A 24,064-nucleotide genomic window follows, 5' to 3' on the forward strand; every position below is an offset into this window, starting at 1 on the left:
GGCGGCAGGCTCACAAGGTCGGCGATAACTCGGATCCCGGATGACGTCGTGTTTGTCTCCACCGGCGGCAGAACAGGCTTTCGCAGCGCCCACTGTTTTGCACCGACGTCGCTGACGGCGCCATACTCGCACAGAAAGTCCATTCCGAGGATAACTTCCCTCGAACAGCCTCAAAGAACGACAAACTTGACAGGACACGTCTCAACGTGGATCTCGACGCGAGATGTGCATATCCTGACTGGTTTAATGAGGGGTCCTCCGGCTGTCCTTATTTTTTCTCCATCCCACAGTGTCATGACTTTTCGAAGGCGGCGGGAGATCCTTCCACTCAAGACAGAGTAGTCAACTCCGGTGTCCACGAGTGCCGATGCGTCAATGTCGTCGATAACAACGTTTAGGTTGTTGGAGAACGACGCAGGAGCGTCGTTGTGATGCGCAGCGTCGGGACTGTGGGAGCGCTCCGTCGTTCTTGGAGGCTCTTTACGTCTGTCGTCTTAGGCAACTCCACCTCCAGGGGTTGCCGCGCCTATTTTCCCCGGCGAGGAGCGAGGGGCGACAGGTTTTCACGTCGGAGTCCGTGCATCGGCGAAGCTGGACGTCGCGGCGATGGCGACTGGAACTCTCGGTGGGACGCAGGCTCGGAAGACTGGGATCGTCGCAGGTACTCGTCGATCTCGCTTGGGCGTTCACCATGACGGGGGCGGGGGTCGTTCGGGTTGAACCCGCGTAGCCTGAGTCGTCAATATGGGCATCGGCGGTAGGTGCGGTCTGCTTCCCCTCAATGGAAGCACAGAGGACGTCGGTCGGGCGTTCGCCACACGTCGGTCTTCCGGAGTGCGCGAGGCTCCGGGCCGGTGTACTGCGCGGGGTCGTCGTGGCATCTGTCGGGCTGCGGCGCAGGAGACTGACGTCGGGGTGGCGCGACATAGGTGCGAGGTGAAGGTGGTGGCCGTCGGGCAACTGCGGCGTAACTCAGCGTCGGTGGTTCCGGAGTGGTGATGACGAGAAACTCCTGCTGCAGCGCTTGATAGACGTCTTCCCTGACAATCTTGGCGATAGAGGTCGAAGCTGGGCTTGCGGCGGCAGGTAGAAGCTTCTTGAACTCCTCCCGGACGACGTCCCGGATTATCTCGCGGATGTCCGTGGTTGGCAACGGAAGACGAAAAGGCAGCGACGCCGGGAACTCGGTGATAGTGGGCGGCACGTGCTTGTAGGACACGTTCGATATTGGTGGCCTCCGCGATGAAGCCTTCGACGGTGGTAGGCGGGCTCCGAACAAGGCCTCCGAAGATACTTTCCATCACGCCGCGCATTGGGATTCTCGGCTTCTTTGCTTCGGAGGCTTCAGGGTCGGCGCGGTTGCTAAGTCGCAGGACCTCTTCCACGAACCTAACGACGCTCTCGTTAGAGCCTTGGATTCTCGCTTGAAGAAGCTCTACCGCGCGTTCTTTTCGAGGTTCGGGAATGTTCTTCGAAACTCAGAATTGAGTTGCTTCCAGAAGGTGATCGATGCTTCGTGGTTCTCGAACCTGCTCCGGGCGGTTGCTTCCAAGGCGAAGTAAGCATTCTGAAAACACTGTACCGGTGTCCATTCGTTATGTTGGGCAAATTGTTCGTACCGAGTCGTGGATGTCTTCGTAGCTTTCGCTGTGGAAGGGAGCCGGTGTCCGAGGAGCGACGGGCAGGTAGACGACGGCAGGAGCGGCGGGGGTCCCTGGCTGGTTGGCCATCGTCGTCTTCTTCGGCTTGGGCTTGTCCGGCAGCAAACCCAATTCAGGAGACTGGCCTTTATTACGACGGCTTCTCCGGGCGTCGGTGTCTTCGGCGAAAGGTAGCCTTCCGGGGCTGAGCACGTCGCTTGGCTGGGATGTTTTTGGAAGGGTACGCTCCACAGGCACAGAATACGATACCCAGCACCTCCACCAAAATGTCACGAATGGCGATGTGACAAACAGGAAATCACTAAAGAAACTGAAACGTTTAATGGGCGAACTTGTTCCCAAAATAAAAAGGAAACCAAAGATAACAGCAAAGCGTCGCGGGCGTCGAAGTCGGCGTAAAAGCAGATTCGGACGCTGGGAAGAGATTGACTGCATATCGCTACTGGGAGCTCCTTATGTACGTACGTTGGCTTCTAGAACAACCGCCCTAGAATGTTGGGCGACAAGAACATTCGGAACTCGATCAGTCGAGAATGTTCTCGAACTCGCGAGAACGCAATGTTGAAAGAATGAATAAAAGAACATTCCACCGAGTGGAATCGAACCTAGATTTTCCACGCGACCGTGAAGCGCGGTAACCGCTCGGCCACGCACGCGGCCGCTCGTCGGAAGCACAATGTGTTAATTAGCTTTTTAATTCGTGCAAATAAACCTATTGTTCCGATTAGAAAGTTATTGAGCATCATCGCAAACCATTAAATCAACTCTTTTTAGAAGGATATAACGCCGGGGGCAGCTTTTTTACGGCGTCCTGTCAAAAACGCACCATTTGGACGCGTTTCTAGATTTCGATTTCTTATCGGAACGCAACTACGCAGCCTCGGTTCTACTTCCCTGTGGCTGAGAAGCGCAACACACATCTGTCCTACCTCCTTCCATTCTACGAGGGAGGCGAGGGGATGGCTTCGCGCAGCGACCACCGGGGAGCGGGACCGCGGGCGCAAAGATGCGCTCCGATAAGAAACCGAAATCTACAAACGCGTCCAAATGAAGCGTTTTTACGGATCACCGTAAAATGCTGCCAGGCGCTATATTGTTCGAAAAAGAGGGGATTTAGTCATTTTCGATGACGCTGAGGAAGTTTCTAATTGAGACCATGTGTTTATTTTCATTAATTAAAGAGTTAATTACTAAATTTTAATTAATTAGCCGACTTCTTGTTACGATTTGCCCCTATACCTGTCCTCCTGGCCGCATAACTCACCTGCGAAATCCCCGTATAAGTGTAACTTTCACGGCTTTCTTACAACAAATCTTAAAGAATAAGTAAAAACACCCTGTATCTATATGTATATATATATATATTTAAATATATATATACATATACCTTTAAATATATATATATAATAAAACAATCAGCAGAAGGATGAACCGTACTTGAACGAAACAACCAAATGTTGACTAAACCGCCTCAAGGCAATATGAGCTACGGGTCCAGGGTTTCGTTTCTGGACATCTCAGTTTGCGGGCGAGTGTGCTAAACAAGAAACACAACCTTCGTATTTTTAAATACAAATATGGCAATACTTAACGTACCTATTGCATTTCTGTGCGCCCGACTAAATCGTATTCTGAGAAAAATAAAAAAAAGAGAGAGAGAGAGAGAGGTGGTTAGTTATATTTATTTTTAGAAACAAGAAATACAGCCTGCTCTGAAATGATAATCACACGTGTCTCTTCAAAATTAGGGCTCTTTGCTAGTTAGCTAGACGTGCTAAGGTAATCTATTTTGTGCATCAATATTTGCACACGTGAGCGCTCGTTTTCTGCACCAGGTTTTTTGAAAAGCAGAAAAATCTGTCTTGGTCGCTCTCAAATCTAACCTAGGTGTTCTCGAACGCTCAGTTTCTGCCCAAATATACCAGACGCCAAGAATCCAAACATTGCCGTTGGCACCAAATGCAGAGATTTAAAACCTGGCCGCTGGTAACCAATGCCTTGGTTTAAAAACACTCGGTTATGTGTACGAAAACATCCATGAGATTCGCAAATTTGCAAGAAAAGCGACTCCAGCTTTTGTTAGTACAGTATATTGCCATCTATGAACTTTAAAATGCCGTTGGACGCAATTCTTTTTTTTTTTTTTGAAACCTCAAAAATTGATTGTATTTTTAATCGTATAGCGGTAAGGTTTGAAACTTGCCATTTGAAACAAACACATGCTGGCACATTAGTATTAATAAACATTAGTTTATTAAAACTAATAAACGACAGTTTTTTAACGGGGCATGTCCCGGTTTAGTTCAAAAACGCTATAGTTTGACCGTTATACAAAAATGGCGACAGAAAGGACGTTTCAAATTACAGACCTATTTCTATATTACCAGTTATTGCACAGATTATGGAAAAATGGATATTCAATGTAATAAGTGCATATCGTAAAAAAGTATGATGTAATACGCTCATCCCAGAACGGATTTCGTAAGAATAAGAGCACTGAACTTTTGCTGCAAGACTTTACTGATTATGTCAGTTGCAGTCTAGACAAGAATCCCCTTAGCCCCTTTTTTCGATTTGACAGAACTTTTTGAAACAATCGATCATGAAAAACCTTTATTAAACCTAAGAAATATGGGTTTTAGGGGGCCTTTCTATACATTTCTGCAGGATTACATTACAGATAGATATCAACTGGTTAAAATAAGAGAGGGTAGAAGTAATGTAATCCGAATTAAATCGGGAGTACCACAGGGATCAACAATAGGACCTTTACTGTTTAATATTTACGTAAATCAAATTGGAGCACTATCTCTTGCCTCTCGAGTGTATCAATATGCAGATGATACAGCCCTGGTACTAGAACATAGCGATGAAACAAGCGCACTTTCAACTTTTCAGAAAGATATCGAATTGTTAATGACATGGTTTTCTAACAATCATATTTTTGTTAATTCTAGTAAAACTAAGTTGATGTGCTTTCATAGTCCGTACAAACATGTTAACTTGTCAACTCCACTGTTTTTTCATTCAGATAGTTGCAAAACCTGTAGCTGCCTACCTTTAGATTATGTTCTAACAACCAAAAATTTAGGAATTCATCTGGATGTAAATTTTTTATGGAATGATTATGTAGAATATATCATCAAAAAAATGAGAACCGTATCAGCCTATTTGTACAGGTTGCGTAGTGTTTCGAACGTTTCTCTGAGAAGGAGGGTATATAACGCACTGGGTGAGTCTATCCTACGTTATGGAATCTCGCTATAGGGAATGTGTTCCAACTATAAAAAAATCAAAAATCGATAATATCCTCTATAAAATTGCTTGTGATATCACATATGGGACAATGTACGAAGAAGAAGAGAAAAATAAGAAATTGAATGCAGCGGGAGTGTTAACAACTGAGTGGTTGCACTGTTATGTAATTTTGGTGAAACTTTACTTCAGGAGTGATTTTAAAATTCCTTTAACAAAGGAACGAATTTTGAGGCGAACAGAAAAGTTCATTCTTCCTAGAATTTATACTAAATATGGAAAGAATGCAAGGTCATAATATGTTCCTTTTAATTTTAATAAGTTACCAGAAGAGCTTCATAACCTGGATTTCCTAAAAAGACTAAAACAAGACGTGAGCGAATGGTGCTGCCAGGCGATACGTGACTGAAATGGACCACGTTTTTCGCTTGTTCTGTTGTCGGGTATAGTTCTCTTTGTTTGGGTTTGTTTAGTTGCATGCAAAAAATGCGTGCTTTGTTATAACTATGTAAGCAACCTGTTGGACGCCAGGTCCCGCCGACAAGCATACCCATGCTTCTGCGGGCCGGTCTATGTACTGTGTTGAAAACGGGACAATAAAATATTTATTATTAAAAAAAAGTTAGTCTATGCGTTTAATCAATTTTTAGTTTTAAAAATATCGCTATTTTTCTTAAAAACTTCGCATTTTTGAATCAATCCCGGAAAAAAAAAACGAGTTAATTACGAAATACTATAGCTTCCGTGAAATTTCTTATTAAATTGTGTGCCGTGCATTTCTGCCCTAACCCACTCGTATATCCGAAGGCCACTGATGCATACAATTTTAAGGGTACGGCAACAATAATTCGACTTACTCAGAAGGCGCTGATATTTAAATATTCCGGCTTCAGTCGTCCCAGCCGATTAGTTCATCTTGCTTAATTTAAAAAAAAAAGCTCTTAACAAACTGGTAAATGAAGTTGATGCCATAACTAACATTCGAATTTCCACCCGTTTTTATAGTTTGTGATGTCACAGGAATGCATCACTGCACCTCGAGCAGTCACTCTATTAAGCAGAACACGTCGCGTACATTTCTGCTACTCAGCAAGTGACCAACTAAGTTTTGACATAATTTCTTTCACACAATAAAGTATTTTATAGTCAGAAAAAAGTTCAACTACCTGAACACTGAACATTTGCCTGGCATTTTTGTCAATTCGAGTTTCGAGCCAAAACGTCACTTAGAAGAAAACAAGTTAAACGTTCTGCATGGGTGTATACAGATCATTTTGAGGAATATGAGCGTACATTAAAGAAATTCCCAATAAATTGAGAGGTCTTTTGAACGACATAGTGATTACGCTTATTTGTAGCAGAGTACTATAACAAATACGCGGAGTTATCGTGTAATAATGGTGGATAAACTGAAGAAGTGCCGCATTTTCGTTCAAGCATAATACTGGCTACTGTACCGGCGGAGCTACGCAGGGTGTGACTGTTTTTAATGATTGGTTTGGTTCGCTTCATACCCACTCCCAAGGTAGTAACTGGCTGGTGTTGGGCTTCCGCTTTCTCTAAATTGTTTTTACTAGTAAAACGTTCACTAAACAAAGCAGGACGAGTCGAAATATTGTCTTAGAATGCCGAACCGAAACACGCTGTAACACTGGACATATTACATTAGTTCTGAGGGTTTTCTAGCGTTACTTTTTACAACGCACGACATTTTAAGGCCCTTGATTCCTCATAAGTTCACTTTTTAGCGTGCCTTGGTAAACAAGCTGTACGCTCGCGACAAAGCGATTCATTTGGAACTTGTTGAACGCAGTATAACGTCTGGTCCCGAAGCATTTTGGAAGTTTACAAAACAGCATCTACTGTACGTGAAAAAATAGGGGAATTACTTTGCATGACAATCCCGTTTACCGTTCCTCAAGTCAGAAGGTTGCAGATTTTTTTTGCAGGTCACGTTAGTTCATTTTGTTCCTTGCACTCACCTTCGGTACAACATGGTGATTCAACTATTGACACTCATGATAGCCTTCTTTTTTCGATGAAGCTTTGCGAGCGATTTGGGGCCTCAAACCTAAACGGTCCTTTGGTGCTGACTCAGTCCCGTGTTTTTTCATCAAGTGTAACGGGAACATTCTGGCCTTCTATATTAAGGCACATATTCAATTTATCATTTCAGTCTGGTATTTTCCCGAAGCAATGAAAAGAAGCTATTATAGTTCCGATATTCAAGGCGGGAGGTGCTTGCCTCGTGAACACCTACAGGCCTGTGTCTCTACTGTGTGGGTTTTCGAAGGTTTTTATAGAGTTGTGCAACGGCGACTTTCTTTTCATTTCCGCCAAATTATCCATCCTGCGCAGCATGGTTTCCATCAGGTGAGATCAGCTGAAACTATCCTCTGCACATTCGTTAATTACTCGTCTCCGGTCGCTTTTGACCAAGGGCAAGTTGATACAGTATACTGTGATATGTCGAAGGCATTCGATACGGTAAATTATGTTTTAGTATTGTGGAAACTGCGGTTTTATGGTTTATGTCCTTTGTATCTTGCTTGGTTCGAATCATACCTTTGTCCGCGTACAGACGCGGTTCGAATTTTGAATATTTTATCTGATCATTTCATCTCAGCGTCAGCGTTCCAAAGGGCTCAAACTTTGGCCCTCTCTTTTTTAGTTTTTATAAATGATATTTTTTCCGCTGTCAAGAGTGCTAAGCTTATCTGTTTGCAGACGACATCAAGCTTTATTTCTCGGTGCGTGGCTTAGGCGATTGTTCATTACTAAAACAGGATATTGACCGTGTGTCAGCGTTGTGATCATCTAATCTAGTGTTCCTTAACACACAAAAAACAGAAGTTATTTCTTTGTCCGGGAAGCATGACCCGATTGCTTTTTCATATACGCTACCGAATGCGAAAATGATTCAGCGTGTGACCACCATGCGTGACCTTGGCGTTATCGCTGACAGCCGTCTTTCATTGGAAGAACATGTCACTTCAATGGTGGGGACTTCCCTACGTGTGCTGGCGTTGATTTCACGTACGACGCGGGAGTTTTCAAGTTACAGATGTATGGTTTATTTGTTTTGTTCCTTGGTTCGACCAAGAGTTAAATTCAGTTCCGTAATGTGGAACTCATTTTCTGTGAATCACTGCAACGAAAGTGAGAGCTCAGGAGTGTCTGGTTCGAATTGTATACGATAGATACTGTAATCGTCATTGTTAATATAGTTACGAATCACTACTTACATATCTTAACTTACGAGAGCTACACAAACGGCGTACCATTCGTGATTTGGTCTTTTTTACATAAAATCATCTGTGGCTGAATTGATAGTATTTCACTCTTATCAACTGTGAACTTTAATGTACCGTTTCGTACTAGATCTCTGTTACAATTTTACCCAAATGCACCATATCATGCCTCGCCAATATCTAGGATCCAGCACCTTCATAACGAGCTTTCTGTTCTTGATCTTGACATCCACGCAGATACGTTTTTAAAAATGGTGAAGCATTTATAGAGTATGAAATTTTGTTTGCGTTTGTAGCATTTTTGTTTACCGCTTTGTGTCAGCAGTAGCGTGTTCGCATAGGTGTTTTGCGTTTGTTAATTTTATGACTGGTATTGATTAACCTGTTCCTCAATCTACACCTCAACACACGAATGCTTATGTTTCTATTCCTCACTTTTTTTCTATATCAAAGCCACACTTCCGTGTTTTGAATAAAAACTGCAGAAGGGGCTAAGGCCTGGAAAGTATCTCATTGTATCTTACATTCAATGAATGAAGTCGGTAAAGCAAAACGTGCATTGTGTATTGAGCTGCCACATGGAGTTTTATTTTTTTGTGTGTTGCGAAGCGGATGATAATATAACATCCCTATATTGAGAGGACAAATGTGTATTACAAATTCTTAGGAGAAACTGAGCTGGTGCAAACATATGCACGAATGTATTTTTCTCTTCAATTTCCCGTACAAATAATTCCGCTAAACCTAAACAGACATTACCCTCGTAAAATAAGCGCATTAACATGTATCGTTATATATTCCGTAAATTAAGAAAATTCTCCGGTCGCATTCTTCTTTCTTTCTATGATGTAAGAACAGTAGCGTGGCTGCACTGATTGGCACGCCATTTTATTGCGGGATATAGTGCGAGAAGGTACTGCCGCTGTAGTTTCAAAAATTACTTTTCAGTGTGTAGGAAATGATCAAATCCCACCTTCAACCCACAAAATAATATACCTCTCAAGATGCTTGAAATCGGTGTGAATATAGTGGTGTGAAAATTTGAGAACATGGTGTTATCTGAATCGCAAAAACAAAGCAGAGAAACAAAAAAAATCTTATGATGACATTCCTACTTTGGTCTAACGTCAATAATCTAGAAATCGCTTGTAAATGAAAACACTGAACGTATATAGAGAAAGCTAGTTTTATTTAAAAGCAGACTCAACTTCCTAAGCTAAAACCTGACATCAGAAATGGCACTGTGGACGCCTGTCCCTAAAATACACCTAAAATTATACCTTTATTTTTGTCTTAAGTCGCCGCGAGTCTTACATTCTCTCAAATATCTAATTTCTTGTGATCTGTAGTTTAAATGACTAAGCCAAAGATATAATTGTTATATTTGTGCTTGAAATATGTAAGTTCGGAAGTCAGTATAATAATTGTTATGAATATAATTTGAGTACTGTTGACGTAATCGTGTAAAGTTTTACTTTCTTACCCTGAGACAAAGGCCACAGTATCCTGAGCATCATGCCTCCATGATTTTGAGACATAAGTATTAAGTGGATATATTGTGTTGCAAACCTTTATGAGCCCATCAGAAGTTAATCTTAAGTATGCTTCATCCTGAAACACAATAAAAGGCATTTCAAATTAGTACCTTAAGTGGCCGATAAATATCACCACAATATATTACTTACCCTTAATTTATGAATGCCAACAACGACAAAACGCGGCCTTGGATTTTGCAGCGCTGTGTAGATCAGGTTAACCTGTAAAAGGGTGATTTATACTGATCACAATAAAATATCATGAAAATAAAAAGAAAACTTCCTTTTGGCGAATAAGTTAAAGTCTCAAGGCAATGTTGAGGGGATGAATCTTGGAAGACCTAATAGTCTGTGAAAGTTTTAGGACGGCCCGTTCCGCTTCAGACAAAAGTTGAGAACACAGCTCTTCATCCTATTACTTTTCATGAATTCACATGCTGAATCAGTAAAAGAATATCAGATAAAAAATAAACACCAAAATGTTATGCCCATAAATACAACTTCACATGGAATATTTACATTTGTTCTGGAAACTTTAAATAAAACAATTTGCAAAACCTATGTAATTGTTTCAATGAACGCCGGCGATACCATTTCGTTTAAAACATCCATCCTAGAAAATTGAGGTTTATTTCGTTCTTTTAACTCTGTGTCTTGTTAAATTTAGCGGTTATATATTATAAGCCACTGAAAGGGCCGATAAAGTTAAGAGGGGTCATGTTGTGAAAACCTCAAAATCGTTTAGAAGCAAGTGGAGCCGGTGAGCATTCTGTAAATAAAAATGTTTCGCAGCTCTCACACGTGTTGTCTGTGCCTTTGCTTCAAGTCGTACGTTTCCCGGGAAAAAATGTTTTCTTCCTACTCTTTTCATTTATCCTATGAGTCATACGCATACTGATGGTTAAACTGGATGCAGAGTGGTCTCCGATGCCAATAAACGTATTATAGAGCTGATGCATATATATTAGGATTGTTCTATACATAGCGACTTAATTGTTGATGTTTTGGGGGATGCCTCAAATTATGTATGATAGAGTTTTTTCTAATGAAATACAATATATTTTTTTTTTCTCATAAATGCAGCATATATAATTATGAATAACACTGTCCTGCATAATATAGGTAGATAAACCGTACAATCAAAATCTTTTTATTATTAAATCTGGCCTGAGCAAGCGCTCTCCGTGGATCTTTTCTTTCTAATATAGTGAGACAATGATTTAATGGTGAAATTTGAGCCAGTCATAATTCAGTATTTAGCTTAACTGTAAACCATAAAGTAATGTTTAGAGTAAGAATATATTTGATACAAACAAATCAAAATTTAAAAGATAACTCACTCTTAACCAATAATAATTGCACATTTATAAGAATTATAAATGCAGAGTGCTTGTATAGTATTAATCTACTTGAATATACATTACGCACAGTGATATCTGGGCACAAAAAAAAATGGCTCATGTTTTGTTGCTCTTTCGGTGGCGTGCTGTCGAAATATTCGATACGCTGTGGCTGAATTCTGCCCCGTCAGGGGGGGCGCAAGCGCTCGTCTGGAGCAAATCCAATCGGCTGCACCGAGAAGGAAGCGGTCCTTTCGGTCTGTCTCCAGGATATTAAGCGCTTTCCGAACAACCCCGGACTGCCGAGTTGTTGTCGTCGCAGCCATCCATAACACTAACCTAAATAATGTAGGTGCGTGGAGACACAAAGGCAAGTCAGCGCAATGACACACTCTTAATTTTGAGACAACCACTCTAATATGTTTAGTGTGAGCATAAAATAAGTGAGCTTAGAACGGTCGTTCCTTGTAAAGATAAACCCATCACAAGGTTGATTTGTGACAAAATGATCTTCGAAAACTAGATATTCTTCAGGGTTAGTTTTTTTTTAAACATTTTTATAGGAACGTCTACGTTTTCAACAACAAAAAACGCGTACCTCAATTTACCGCAATCAGCCAAAGGATGCCAACAAACGTTGAAGCTTTAAATGCAGTTCCGCATTTTGGAGCGTTCTTAGACGCGGAGTTTTTCCCTCAATTCCGTTTTATACAACAATGCGTCTTAACTGAATTATGCTTATATTTATATATAGCTTATATTTTATGACTCATTTAAAACAATCCTGAAAGCATTGCGATGTTCGTGAATGTTGAGTTGAAACTATAATAAGTGCCTGCGCCATGGCATTGATCCCCAAGAGACTTTGAGATTGCACAAAAGGGGCGCAGCAAGCCCTCACCACAATTAAACATAAAAGGGTGACGTAGTCGATTCAGAGATGTCATCCATATCTTGACATACTGACATTGATAAGTGCGCCGATGACGCAAGTGACAACATGTTTCAAACGATTACGCCCGCAACTTTGTTTCAATAATATCCATAACGACCAAAGTTTCATAACATAAATGCTTACCTTATTCATTACAATTATCAAATATTGAGTGAGACGACTTCCTTTCTGTTGGCGAAGAGCAGCGTCGTAGACTATTCTAGTTTCAACCGTAACTGTTTGGGGCAAGTTTCCGAGATGTTGTCTTTCCACTAAAATAAAAATTTAAAGTGGAACGTTGTGATAAAGAGCTTGATTTTAATAATTTTAGTTTTACTTTGAATAAAAATACACGCTCCTGCGCATCTTAAGCATAACCGCTGGGTGCGCAATGCATTATAATCGAACTAAAAATTCTACCAAGGTACGACGCAAAAAACGCCTCACTTGGCAGAAGGGTGGGCAGCGTACGGGCCGAACTTATGCCTTGTAAGGTTTCACTCCATGGCGCTTGTCAGTGGCAAAGTAATCTGCCGAACTATAGCCCCACTTCGGCGATCCTGGTTCATGCCAAAGTTTGACATCTCTCGGGCCCACCACAAATGTGTCAATATCAGTGGCATAGTTGAGCCATAACTACCAAAGTAAACCTTAATTTAAGGATTCAGGAGAATACCAAAGATTGACTTTCCTTTTGTCAGCCACTGGAGAGCCAAATTACTTCGAAAAATGCCAAGGAAACCCCAAAGACAGGCTGGGGTTTGGCTTTTTTTTAGTTAGCCACAAGAGTGCCACCTAACCTACCCTAGGACAAAAACGAAGAAAGGGTTCGCCGCACGACTGTCTGATTTCATCACTCTCCTTAATATCGCCAAATAAAAAAATGCTACAGTTCAGATTATATTTCGGGTTCGCGGAGTGTGAAGCAGGCGTAAGCTGTAAAGTTACAATCGCTTATTTTTTTTATCACCAGTTTTCAACAGTGATAAGTCACAACGCAAGACACACACAGAGCTAGGCTGGCTTTTCCAACACGTCTCATGATATTTGTATGTGTTGAGGAGACAACTTTACGTTAGTCTCGCGCAGCACTCGCTGAATGGCAGCAGTGACGGTAACGTCAAACCCGTCTCAGGGGCGTCCTTTGGGCAATGAGCAACACTGGACGATGACGCGTGTAGCTAAGCGCAGGGAAAATACCCAGAAATTATTGTGGCTTCAAAATCAGCGTTGTCTTGTGCAACTTCGGCGAAATATTCCGCCCAACATAGGGAGAAACATCACGGAACACCCGAACTAAAATAAAAATATTTGGGGCAAAATTAAACTATATTTCTCTCTGAATATGTGACAGGCCACCCGCACCCTACCAATTCCCTATCGGTCCATCATTCCCATACGTAAATGAATCGGCGCCATAGAGACCCGCCCTGGCTGCATGAATTTGGTACTGTAGAAGTTTCGGATTGTGAGTAACTGAATTTAGTATCCCTCTTTCTTGCTTCCGGCCAACCAGAGAAGGAACATGTTTTTTTTTTGTAACAACTTTAGGACCAAAGATAATCCACAATGTGTACTAATGTAAAATTTGTAGGAGCCCTATCTAGACCACAGTGGTTGAATGAGCCTGCAAAATGTAGCTGGTGTTTTGAATGTCCAAAGAAAGGGAGAGGTTTTGCGAGCGCGTTGCTTTCTAACCAAATCATTTCAATCGCGGAGATATTAGACCCAGTCGTTTGTCTAAGTGGCATCAGAGATTTGCATAAGGCGAAAAGTTGTCGGATGCGAAATGAACACCCGGAAAATAAAACTTAACTCTTACACCTGCCTGGATATTTGGGACGAAAACGGCATATTCGCATCAAACTTGCAAAGAGGATGCCTAACTCTTACTTTCTCGGCGGATTTGGTCTGAAAGATGCCAGATTGCAACGAACTTTTGGGGCAGTAAACCTAACTCTGGCGCTTGAGTGGCGATTTTGACCAAAGATGCCCAGACGAACTTTGAAGAAATTAAGACTAACTTTGACACTTGTTTAGGTATCTGGGCCTTAATGGTCCGAGACAATATCCGAACTACCAGGCAGGACGAATAACTCTGACACTTGTTTGGTTACTTTGTCCCCGAGCGGCCATATGACTGCAAAACCATGAGGAAGTGAAACCTCACGTTGGAAGTTATTTAGATATTTGGGTCCACAGTTGCCAAATGAGAGTCAAATTACCTGACAGTAAGCATAACTGGCATCAAATTGGTGATATTGGGCCAAAGATGCCAGATGACATCCAAACTACCATGGAGTGAATCCTAACTATGGCATTATCTGGTGAATTAGGGCCAGGAGGCCGACTGTTTCCAAAGATGGTAACGCTTAGCGCGACTTTGGTTTGTTCGGCTTCTGAAGGCCTTAAAAAAACAGACAATGGCGCAATCTTTGCCCAGTCTTCTGCATATTTTTGTTATTCCGGATTTAATTAAAAAGGCAACGAGCCAGTTGAAAAATAATTAAAAATAAAAACAAATAAAAAAAAACTACTAAAAAGCTTTGTGTACTTTACTCAGTAGGAACTAGAACCCACCAGCTTGCAAGAAACAAAACAAAAAAAATGCATCTTAGATGCTCTTTTCTTGTTATTTTTGAAAACTTCAGTGGAGAAGTGAATATATTTCGCAACACCAAAGAGCTTCAAAGTTCGCTTCTAAATATTTAGAGCGATGACACCCATTCTGCGCCGCACAAACGCAAGGCGATTTTTGTTGTGGCTTACGGCAAGAAGACAGGACGAGGTGCAGCCGATGTAGCTTCCAGAGCCACACGTTTTTATATCTCATGCTCTTGCTCCGTCTCGCACATCGCAGGCGCGCGCTCAGTTCTTTGCCCGCTGCCTCGCGCTATTTATAATTGAAGCAATACTCAAACACAGCACTCCTTCCCCATCAAAGTTTCGGCTGACTCACACAAGAATACCTCTCCGGTGACCTACGTTATCATATACTGCTTCGACGCACTGGTGTGGTCTATGTCGCTGTTTGGAAACAGGCTCCATATTGAGGGTAGCAGGCCCTGTCATGTTGTCTCGGGAACCACCGGGCGCCCTTCGTGGTGTTGCAGCCGGAGTTTCGACATTTCTTCTCTGTGCAGACGAATCTTCGAAATGTCTCGGACGGACGCCATCCACGTTCACTTAACGATGCTGATCTTGCAGCATCACGATGTAGGTTGATGCACTTACTTTCTTCATAACCCGTCCCACCAATCATGCAGGATCTGTTTGACGTGATCCCCGGACGAGGATTTGGTCGCCTGCTTCAGAAGTTTGACAAGAGCCTCTCCTCATGTCGGCGGCTGTCTCGATTTGTTGTTGGCGATCACTCATGCGTCTCTCCATCTCAGGCTGAAGCAAGCTCATTCGGGTCCTAGGCTTCCAAGAGGGAAACAGCTCGGCTGGAGTTTTGTCGGTTCTACCACTTGGGGTATTTCTGTATGCAAAAAGAAACTGGTCGACTCGATGTTGCATCGGTTTCGGTACACCCGTCCGTTGCTCGTCGATTACCTGCCTCACGAGATCCCGCTTGACGGTTTGCAGACACCGTTCCGCGCTGCCATTAGAGGAAGGATGGTACGGAGGCCTTCTAACTCTAGGAACTTTGTCGTCACAAACTGGGGTTCATTACCTGTCACTACCTCTTCTGGTAGTTCAAACGCGGCGAAGACACTTCGCAATTTTTTTATAGTACATTTTATCGCAGTGCAACTCATTAGAAACACCTATAGCCACTTTGAATGAGCATCTACGAGAATCAAAAACCAGTTATGATCCCGGTATGCAAAATTAAAATGTACCCTTTGCCATTTGCGCGTTTGCCGAACCCACGTTAACAATGGAACATGTGGTGGCGCGTTCGGCGTTAGTTGACATGTACTACAGTTGTGACAATGTTTTCAACATCATATGTTATCAAAGACCACCACACGTGACTACGCGATAGCATGTCCATTCTGGTGGCGCCTGGATGTCCCTCGTGCAAAAGGAACAACACTTTTTTCCTAAACACTTCGGAAATGATTACTCGATTTTCCTATGTTTCGCACCCTTGGTCAACCGACAATTCGTGATGGCGCACGAAGTACGGTTGCAATGCCTCATTGTCCACATGTGAAGACGATCCGCTCTGAGTGAAAAACAACACACTTTTCATCACACTATACTTTTCAGTTTCTCTCCTAATTTCACCAGCAGGCAATGGCACTTCATCCACCGCCGAAACAAAACTGACGTAGTCTTACAAATCGTTCACGTTGGGCAAAGGCAGACGTGACAGCGCATCAGCATACAGCATCGCACTACCCTTCCGATAAACCCACTTGTAACTGTAGGCAGCAAGTAAGGAAACCCACCTCTGCATCCAGGCTGCTCACATAGCCGGACTTTGTTTTCCATGACTTAACAGCACTGCCAACGTTTGGCGACCCGAATAGATGCTGAAATTTCTGCCGTACAGGTACTTATGAAACGTTTTCAGCCCAAAAAGAACTGCTAGGGCCTCTTTTTCAGTTTGGGCGTAACCCTATTCAGCCTTGCTCAGAGTCTGTGATGCATAAGCAATCGGGTTGTCATTATTCCTACTCTGTGAAAAGGAAGCGCTCCCACTCCGTACGCTGGAGCGTCACATAAAAGCCCCAATTTCTTTTTTGGGTCCTAGTTTTCATGCGTATGCTACGTCTTACTTCTAATGAATGAGTTGTCTTTTGCCCTTGACCAACGCCATTTCGTGCCTTTCTGTAATAAGTCAAACAACGGTTTCAGCTCGGTTGACATGTTCAGCACAAACTTGCCATAAAAGTTAATCATGCCCAACAATGCCTGCGCAGTTCTGATTCATTCTTGGGACAAGGGGCCTCCCGTATGGCCTTGACTTTATATTCCGATGGTCGAACTCCATGTTGGTCTATCATATGTCCCAAGTAATGGAAATACGTCTGAAAAAAAGTGTGCATTTTTATTTCTTTAGCCAGATGCCTCGTTGGCTGAACCGTGCCAGTACGCTTTCAAACTTCTTATTGCACTTCTCATAACTTTTACCCTCTATTAGTACATTGTCTAGATAGCTCGCGACATTTTTCAGCCCTTCCAGCACTTCGTCCACGGCGGACTGAAAAATTGTTAGAGCACTAGTGATGCCGTAAGGCAATCTCCTGAACTTAAACTAGCCAAGGTGTGTGTTCACAGTAACCAAATCTTGTGACTCGGGATTCAATTCCAGCTGCTGGTAGGCTGTAGACAGATCAAGTACGGTAAAGTACTTACAAAAACTCAGTAAAACGAACAAATCTTCCATGACCGGGAGAGGTTAGTGATATGTCCAACAGGCTGGGGTTAAGGTCACTTTGTGATCTCCACACAACCGGACCTGTTTGTTTGGTTTAGGTACCACTACCAAAGGCGTCGCCCAATCACTTTCCAATACTGGTACCAATATCCCTTTTGTTACTAATGATTGGATTTCTTGTTCCACAGCTTCACTTAGCGCGTAGCGCACAAGTCGCGGTTTGCAGTAGACGTGCGTGTTTTGTTCCTTCACAACCAGTTTTACCTGTTGTCCCTTTATCAAGGCCAGATCTTCTCCAAAATGTTCCGCGTACTTCTCAAGGAGCCTTCCTTCCTTTTCTTCTCTTACTCTGTTTATGCATGACCAGTCTAGTCTCAGCTCTTCTAGCCAGTCTCGATCAAGCAGCGGGGTTACGTTGCCCCCCTGGTGCCTTAACTACAATAAGAGGAAATGTCTTCCCCTGTTCATTGTGCTCGAATGGTACTGACAACTTCCGAGTCACCGTGAGAGAATTCCCCTCATACGTTCTCTATTTAAAGTTGCATGGCTCCTTGGGAATGTTTGCCCAGTACGTCGCACACAACGCTTCTGGCACTACCGACACGGACGCTCCAGTGTCTATCTGGATTCTTACGAACTTGTCGGCTACTTTAACATCTACTTCATAGTTACGTCTTCCCGTTTCACACGCCTACACTGTGTAAAGCTGCACATCATCAGCTCCATAACTCGCGACATGTGTAACGGAGTCTGTTTTGAACCGACAAACTTTTGCCAGGTGTCCGACCTTTTTACAAAAATGACACTTGTAGTTGCGGTACTTGCAGAGCTGTCCAGTGTGTACCTGTCCGCAGCAGGAACATGAAGACGTGGTGTCCCCCCGTATGACCGGACGTCCGTTTAGTCGTCGAAGCTCGTGGACCCTTAGTTGACTTTCGACACGTTTCCCTTTTTTGTTGCCGAACCGCGTTCACGTCGTCGTGTCCTCGTCGGCTAGACGACCCTTGACAACTTGCAGTAGGCAGGAACGTAATGGTTTCGTTGCGCGCGAGCTCGATGCTTTTAGCAATGTCACACGCGGCGCCAAACGTAAACGTCGTCTTCTTCAAGAAGTCGGACTGTGTTTTCTTGTCTTTTAATACCGCGACGAACCTGTCGCGCAAAACATCATCCAAGAAACTGCCGAACTCGCAAGTTCACGCGAGCTTCTTCAGGTCCACTGAAAAAGTGGCTACCGTCTCCTCTTCCTTTTGGTAGCGATGGTTAAACTTAAACCGCTCGTCTATCACCATCGTCCTCGGAGCGTAATGGCCTTTCAGAACCGCCACCAACTCCTCCCTGCTTTCCTCCTCTGGTTTGACCGGATGGAGTAAAGTCTTAATCATCTTGTACGGTTTCTGGCCAATTGCAATGACAAAAGCAGAGAGCCTTAGGACTTCGCTCACCTTCGTAGCCTTTAGGTAGTGTTCGAATCTTTCGACGCAAAATTCAAAATCTTCGTCGCCATCTTCCACAAATGGATCGAACCTTTCCAACCTTGCCATATTCGTTTTTCCTTGCCCTGGCCCCGTGAATTCCTTCTACGATGCCCGTTTCAGCCGTCAGGGACGTTCCATAGCTCGGTGCCAATTATGTTTGGCTTACGGCAAGAAGAGAGGACGAGTCGCAGCCGATGAAGCTTCCAGAGCCAAACGTGTTTATATGTCGTGCTCTCGTTCCGTCTGGCACATCGCAGTCGCGCACTCACTTCTTTGCCCGCCGCTTCGCGCTATTTATAACTGAAACAATACTCCAACACAACAATTTTAAATGCTGCATTTGAACATAAAGCAAATGGTCTGATAGCGTTCCCTGCGAAGCATAAGTTTCGTTTTGTTAACAACTTGTCCTACATAGGATGAGTATTAGAACTCGAGGTGTTGTTATTGACCCTTCCTATTGTCAATGCGACAAATTAAGAATATCGTCATAATCTATACTGTAGCGTTGAAAGGAAATGTTTTAATCAGTCTTCGTCATAATATTTTGCTTGGTATATATAGTAGAAAATTCTAATCTTGTTTAAGGTTTTGAATAAATGCATGCCTTTTGTCACGTCAATCCTCAATTAAAAACTTTTCAATACCACTCACCTCTGTGGATATTGCCACCAAATTTTCGTTCCGCTAAGTTCCTATTACCAACTGTAAAATAAAAATAAAAGTATTGCATATATCTGACGAATCATTTTTAGCTATCATTTTTGTTCAGGACGGAGTAAAAACAAAGTAGCTTGCTTCTGTTTGATAGGAACATTTCACTACAAACAATATGAAACATTTTTTCATTTATATGATTTCTAATACACATCAGTACACTTACGTATTTTATATGCGATTGTAATACCAAAGTCAGGTTCACGTACTACAAAACTTTAAGGGAATAAAATTAGAGCAGTAATGCACCTGAGTTCTGAGTTTTCGGAAAATAGGATTTGAGAACAAAGAAATAACTGCGCTGCACCGAAAAGTTCACACAAAAATACAATATATATATATCTGGATAATAATGTAATCAATCAAATACCAATCAAGGTTTTATTAACCTGGTAGAAAATATAGCGCCTAATTCTTGTAGCTAACATTTATGAATAGAGTGTGAAGTGGGTCTTACCATAATCAGCATACATTGGAATGGACGAATCATTAAACATTGATATCAAGTGAGCAACGATTCCATCTTTTGATCGGGTATTAGATAATACTGGCTCGATTGATAAGGTGTCAGTGAGGATACCTGTCTGCAAAGTATAATTCAAAATAGGATATTAAAAAGTTTATGGCATAGAGGGAAATATCTTATTCGCAAATTACATGAGCAATGACACGAGAATATCATACCACTTGGACATATCCATTCGATTCTTGGACCACAATAGAGGAGCCGTGTTTCCTGTCCTGGTACAAACTCTCTTCAATTTCCTTGACATCCAGCTGCAAACAACGCGGGAATATTTATTGCACCGCTGCAGACTTCATCATAATCAATCTTTCAAGAACTCATAGCATCCTCATGAGCTATTTCAATAGGAAATTATCGCCCATAAAGCCATGACTGTACCCTTTGTATATGTATAATACCCCAAAATTGCATAAAAGTAGGGGGCAAATGAATTTCAACCTTCATGGCAATACCGAATTCAGATCCGTGCTTACGATTCCGTTATAAGTGTACAGAAGTTTATATGTTAAATTCGTTTTCTACAAAAAATTATCGTTTGTAATTATTTGATCGTTACATATAATTAAAAAGTCCATTTTGAGTTTAAAGTATCACATGAACGCTCACAAAAAAGCTTGATTAACTTTAAAGAAAGCGCACAGCTAGAACCTTTTAGGAGACGTCACTCCAGTCGCCTTGAAAACCTCTGAAAATGAACTAATCCAGAACTTATGAATCGTCACTATCCGTTTAGAAACACGGTGATTGTATTTCAGGGACGCGGCGAATGTTATCGGTACATGCAGCTGGGATGATCACAGCTCTGCTCTTAAGTTTATACCATAAAATATAGATTTGTTTTTACAAGCTGAAGGGGCAGTTTTATATGGGATTGACAATAATCTCGCAGAACCCCGCAGAAGGTTAACTAGATGATTCCAATAATCTCCTTCTCCCTGTATGGTTTTGAGCCTACAGGAAAATTGCACGCCTCCTTAGCATTTGCAGAAAATCTCTTCTTCGAAATATCGAATAACTCATATGTGTTTAAAGTCGAGTAACACTGCATTAATTGCTTATGAGTTAAGTGCTCAAAAATTGTACATAACCATATCCCCCCGAGAAATTAACTTCGGTAGAAAGTACAATTTGCGTAAACACAAATGTTTTTTATGTGTAAAACACCATTTTCAAAACACTGTAAAATAGGTGGGCGGGAGCCACAAATTTTCTCGAAGAATCATAAATATTTATAGCGAATGCCATTCATAACGTTCAAATGCAAAATGGAGAGAAGCCTAGGGGGAGGGGGGAAGTTGTACGAGGATACTTGAGCGACTGACACTTTCACCAACTTAAGAGAAACGCACTAACACAAGTTTATTTAACCTATAAACCTACTTCAAATATATGTACTTACAGAACTGTTGGAGTAGTTCACATCATCACCATTAGAAAGAACGAAGTTTTCGGAAAGCACTTTGCTCTTTTCTAAGCTCAGAGTAAGCCCATCACGTATGTGGAGCATCTTCTCGCCATTTGCACTCCTCGCTTCGAGAATTCTCGGATAAACATACTCCTTCACAGGCACTTCTGCGAGAACCAAATTCGTCATAGTTAAAGATATTAAACGTTGAGGCTCCAATGATTTCTAAAAGTTTTGAACCTCTGTCAAACATCCAAATAATTTTGCTCCTGAATGAGCGGTGCCCAACTGCTGCAAAAAAGAACAACAACAACAACATACATTTCTGAGAAATTATTTAAATTCAATTTTGATTTAGTATTCAGCTAATAGATATCTCTGTCCGTTTAATATGAAAGTCCACTTTAAAATGTTAATTATTTAGTGTAATAATGGAAAAACAATATTAGCAAGAAATTGTGAAGCTTCTTCTGCCAGCTGTCACCATCTCAGTTTTAGCTATGTAGCTAAAAGCCCGTTCACACACTTGCAACCGAGTACGACCGAGAGAGACGAGACCTGTTGAAACCTCTTAAAATTTCTCAGGACAAGAAAACACCCTGGCAAGCAGGCGCTATCTATGCGGTGACCCTCGAACTACATTTAACAAGGGTGAAGGTTTAGCGAGATTTCCGAAGTCAAATGTGTGTAATACCTATAAGAAAGTCTCGTTTATAGCGTTCATAAAAGAGTTTTCGAGCCAAAAAAGAAAAAGAAAATGCGCGATATAAATAGAAATTAGGCCGGACCGACAAGTTTACACTGCTACCCAATATATGGCGCCAGTGTGTCCTCTCTTCGTAAGAGATATTATTAGGGTCCAGGGCACTCTGTCGTATGAGGTCGCAAGCCTGTGAACGGACCTTAACGGTCAAACGTCACTTCAGAAGGTTGTAACTGTTTAATCTATTTGAAATCCAACCTCGGCAGGTTTAAGAAATAATTAATAATAATTATTGAAAAGACAGGATGAACGAAAGTAAAACTGACTTTTTTCATATTTTCACTTTTACTTTGATAGTGGTCAAACTTTCTTCATATTGAGACAGTAGAACATCGAGGTGCATTGAGCAGGACAAAAAGAAGAGCAAGAGGGTCGTAGACGGGAGAAAGACCAAGTGGCAGCAACGAAAAAAGCGATCTCTAACATTTTACTGTCAGAAGTGGAATTTGCGAGAAACAAATGCCCTTCACACGACAACAAGCGCGGTCCGGCGAAACTTCCCCTACTCCCGAGGACACGAGAAACTCTGAACGTCCAGTTACCTGCGCCCAATTGAGGGCTCTGCTCGCGGAGCAGGGACAGGGCTTCGAATCAACGATGGCGTCTATGGTCCAGGCGCAGCTGCAACCCGTTACGTCTGCGCAAGAACACCTTCGACAAAGAATCGAAACGCTAGAGGAAAGGAGACACTTGGGGAATCGGACGGGGCTTAGAAACGGTGCGCACACTTTCGGCCACCTCGAATCCACTTCGTTTCAAACGGAAGCCTTTCAATAGTAGCGGGCCACTTGACCTTTACCTCGAGCATGCTAGCACTGTTGCTAAAGTAAACCAATGGTCTGAATATGAAACAACTCACGCTCTTGCGGCACAACTACAGGGACCAGCCACCGCGATATTGGCCCAAATTCAAGGAAGAGCTCTGACCTACCAAACGTTGGTAGCGGCCTTTGAAGACCGCTATGGCGACAAACATCTGCCACACATTCGCTATGGTCAGTTACGTTGCCGTCGACAACAGCCGGAGAAATACTTCAAGTCATGGCAACGAAAATTGAGTGCCTAGCGTGAAAATCATTTGTGGGAGTTGCTGCCGACACTTTTCATCTTCTCAGCACCTTTGTCGACGCCGTTGCGGACACTGAAGTTAGAAAATTTGTTCGACTTGGAGGGCCAAAGACTGTTCGAGAGTTTTTGGCTAAGACGTTAGAGATCTCAGCCATCCAAAAAGCAACAGCAAACGCCCAGACTTCTTGCCCGGCACAGTTACAGTCAACTACTCATCTGGAGACGGCTGGAGCACGCAGCAGCCTGAAGGTCACCAACGAGTTAGCACTAAGAGTCGCTGCTTTCAATGCATACGGAAAGGACACTTGGCGGAAGACTGTTATAGCGCGTCGGGAAACAGATATCCCGGTTCTCAGGGGCGGGATCGGGTGTAGTAGACAAAGATTGTCTCCTCTCTCTTTCAAGGAATTTTACTGGTCTTCCAACTACACAAGTAGAGATTCAATGAGTTAGGATCCTAGAAAGCCTCCTTGATACTGGAGCAGCGGTTAGCATAATCGACGCAACGCTTGTACCGGCTGATTGTAATGTTTCCCGGATTGCTCCACAACTTTTCACAGCCAGCGGCGTCAAAGTTCACACCGGTGTACAATTGAACTTATTGGTCACTGCGTTCAGTGAGAGGTCATTAGTAAACTTCTGGAATTCCGTCTCTCTAATCATTCTGGGCAATGAGTGGTGCCAGAAAAACGAATTTTTTAAGTTGAACCTTGAACAGAACAAGGCCACCAAAACTCCGCATCCACCCGTGGTAACATCAGACGGCAGCATTCCACAATGCGAAAGAATTTTTGTGTCG

At 42.6% G+C, this 24,064-nt stretch overlaps 1 protein-coding gene across 1 annotated transcript in view; it reads right to left on the reverse strand.

The window, feature by feature from the left end:
* The window catches only part of LOC8027012 (disintegrin and metalloproteinase domain-containing protein 8-like), a 42,964-nt gene extending 21,341 nt beyond the window's left edge, over positions 1–21,623 (reverse strand). Inside the window, exons 1-8 of the mRNA XM_040214136.1 lie at positions 21,429–21,623; positions 20,188–20,280; positions 19,961–20,087; positions 19,441–19,491; positions 12,121–12,248; positions 9,853–9,924; positions 9,651–9,778; positions 3,282–3,292 (exon numbers count right to left, since the gene is read on the reverse strand). Coding sequence (XP_040070070.1) covers positions 3,282–3,292; positions 9,651–9,778; positions 9,853–9,924; positions 12,121–12,248; positions 19,441–19,491; positions 19,961–20,087; positions 20,188–20,280; positions 21,429–21,623 — 805 coding nt within the window. The remainder of the gene's footprint in view (positions 1–3,281; positions 3,293–9,650; positions 9,779–9,852; positions 9,925–12,120; positions 12,249–19,440; positions 19,492–19,960; positions 20,088–20,187; positions 20,281–21,428) is intronic.
* Between the last annotated feature and the right edge of the window lie 2,441 nt (positions 21,624–24,064).

The sequence above is a fragment of the Ixodes scapularis genome, unplaced genomic scaffold, assembly GCF_016920785.2.
Source record: "Ixodes scapularis isolate PalLabHiFi unplaced genomic scaffold, ASM1692078v2 PGA_scaffold0__279_contigs__length_252992795, whole genome shotgun sequence".
NCBI lineage: Eukaryota > Metazoa > Arthropoda > Arachnida > Ixodida > Ixodidae > Ixodes > Ixodes scapularis.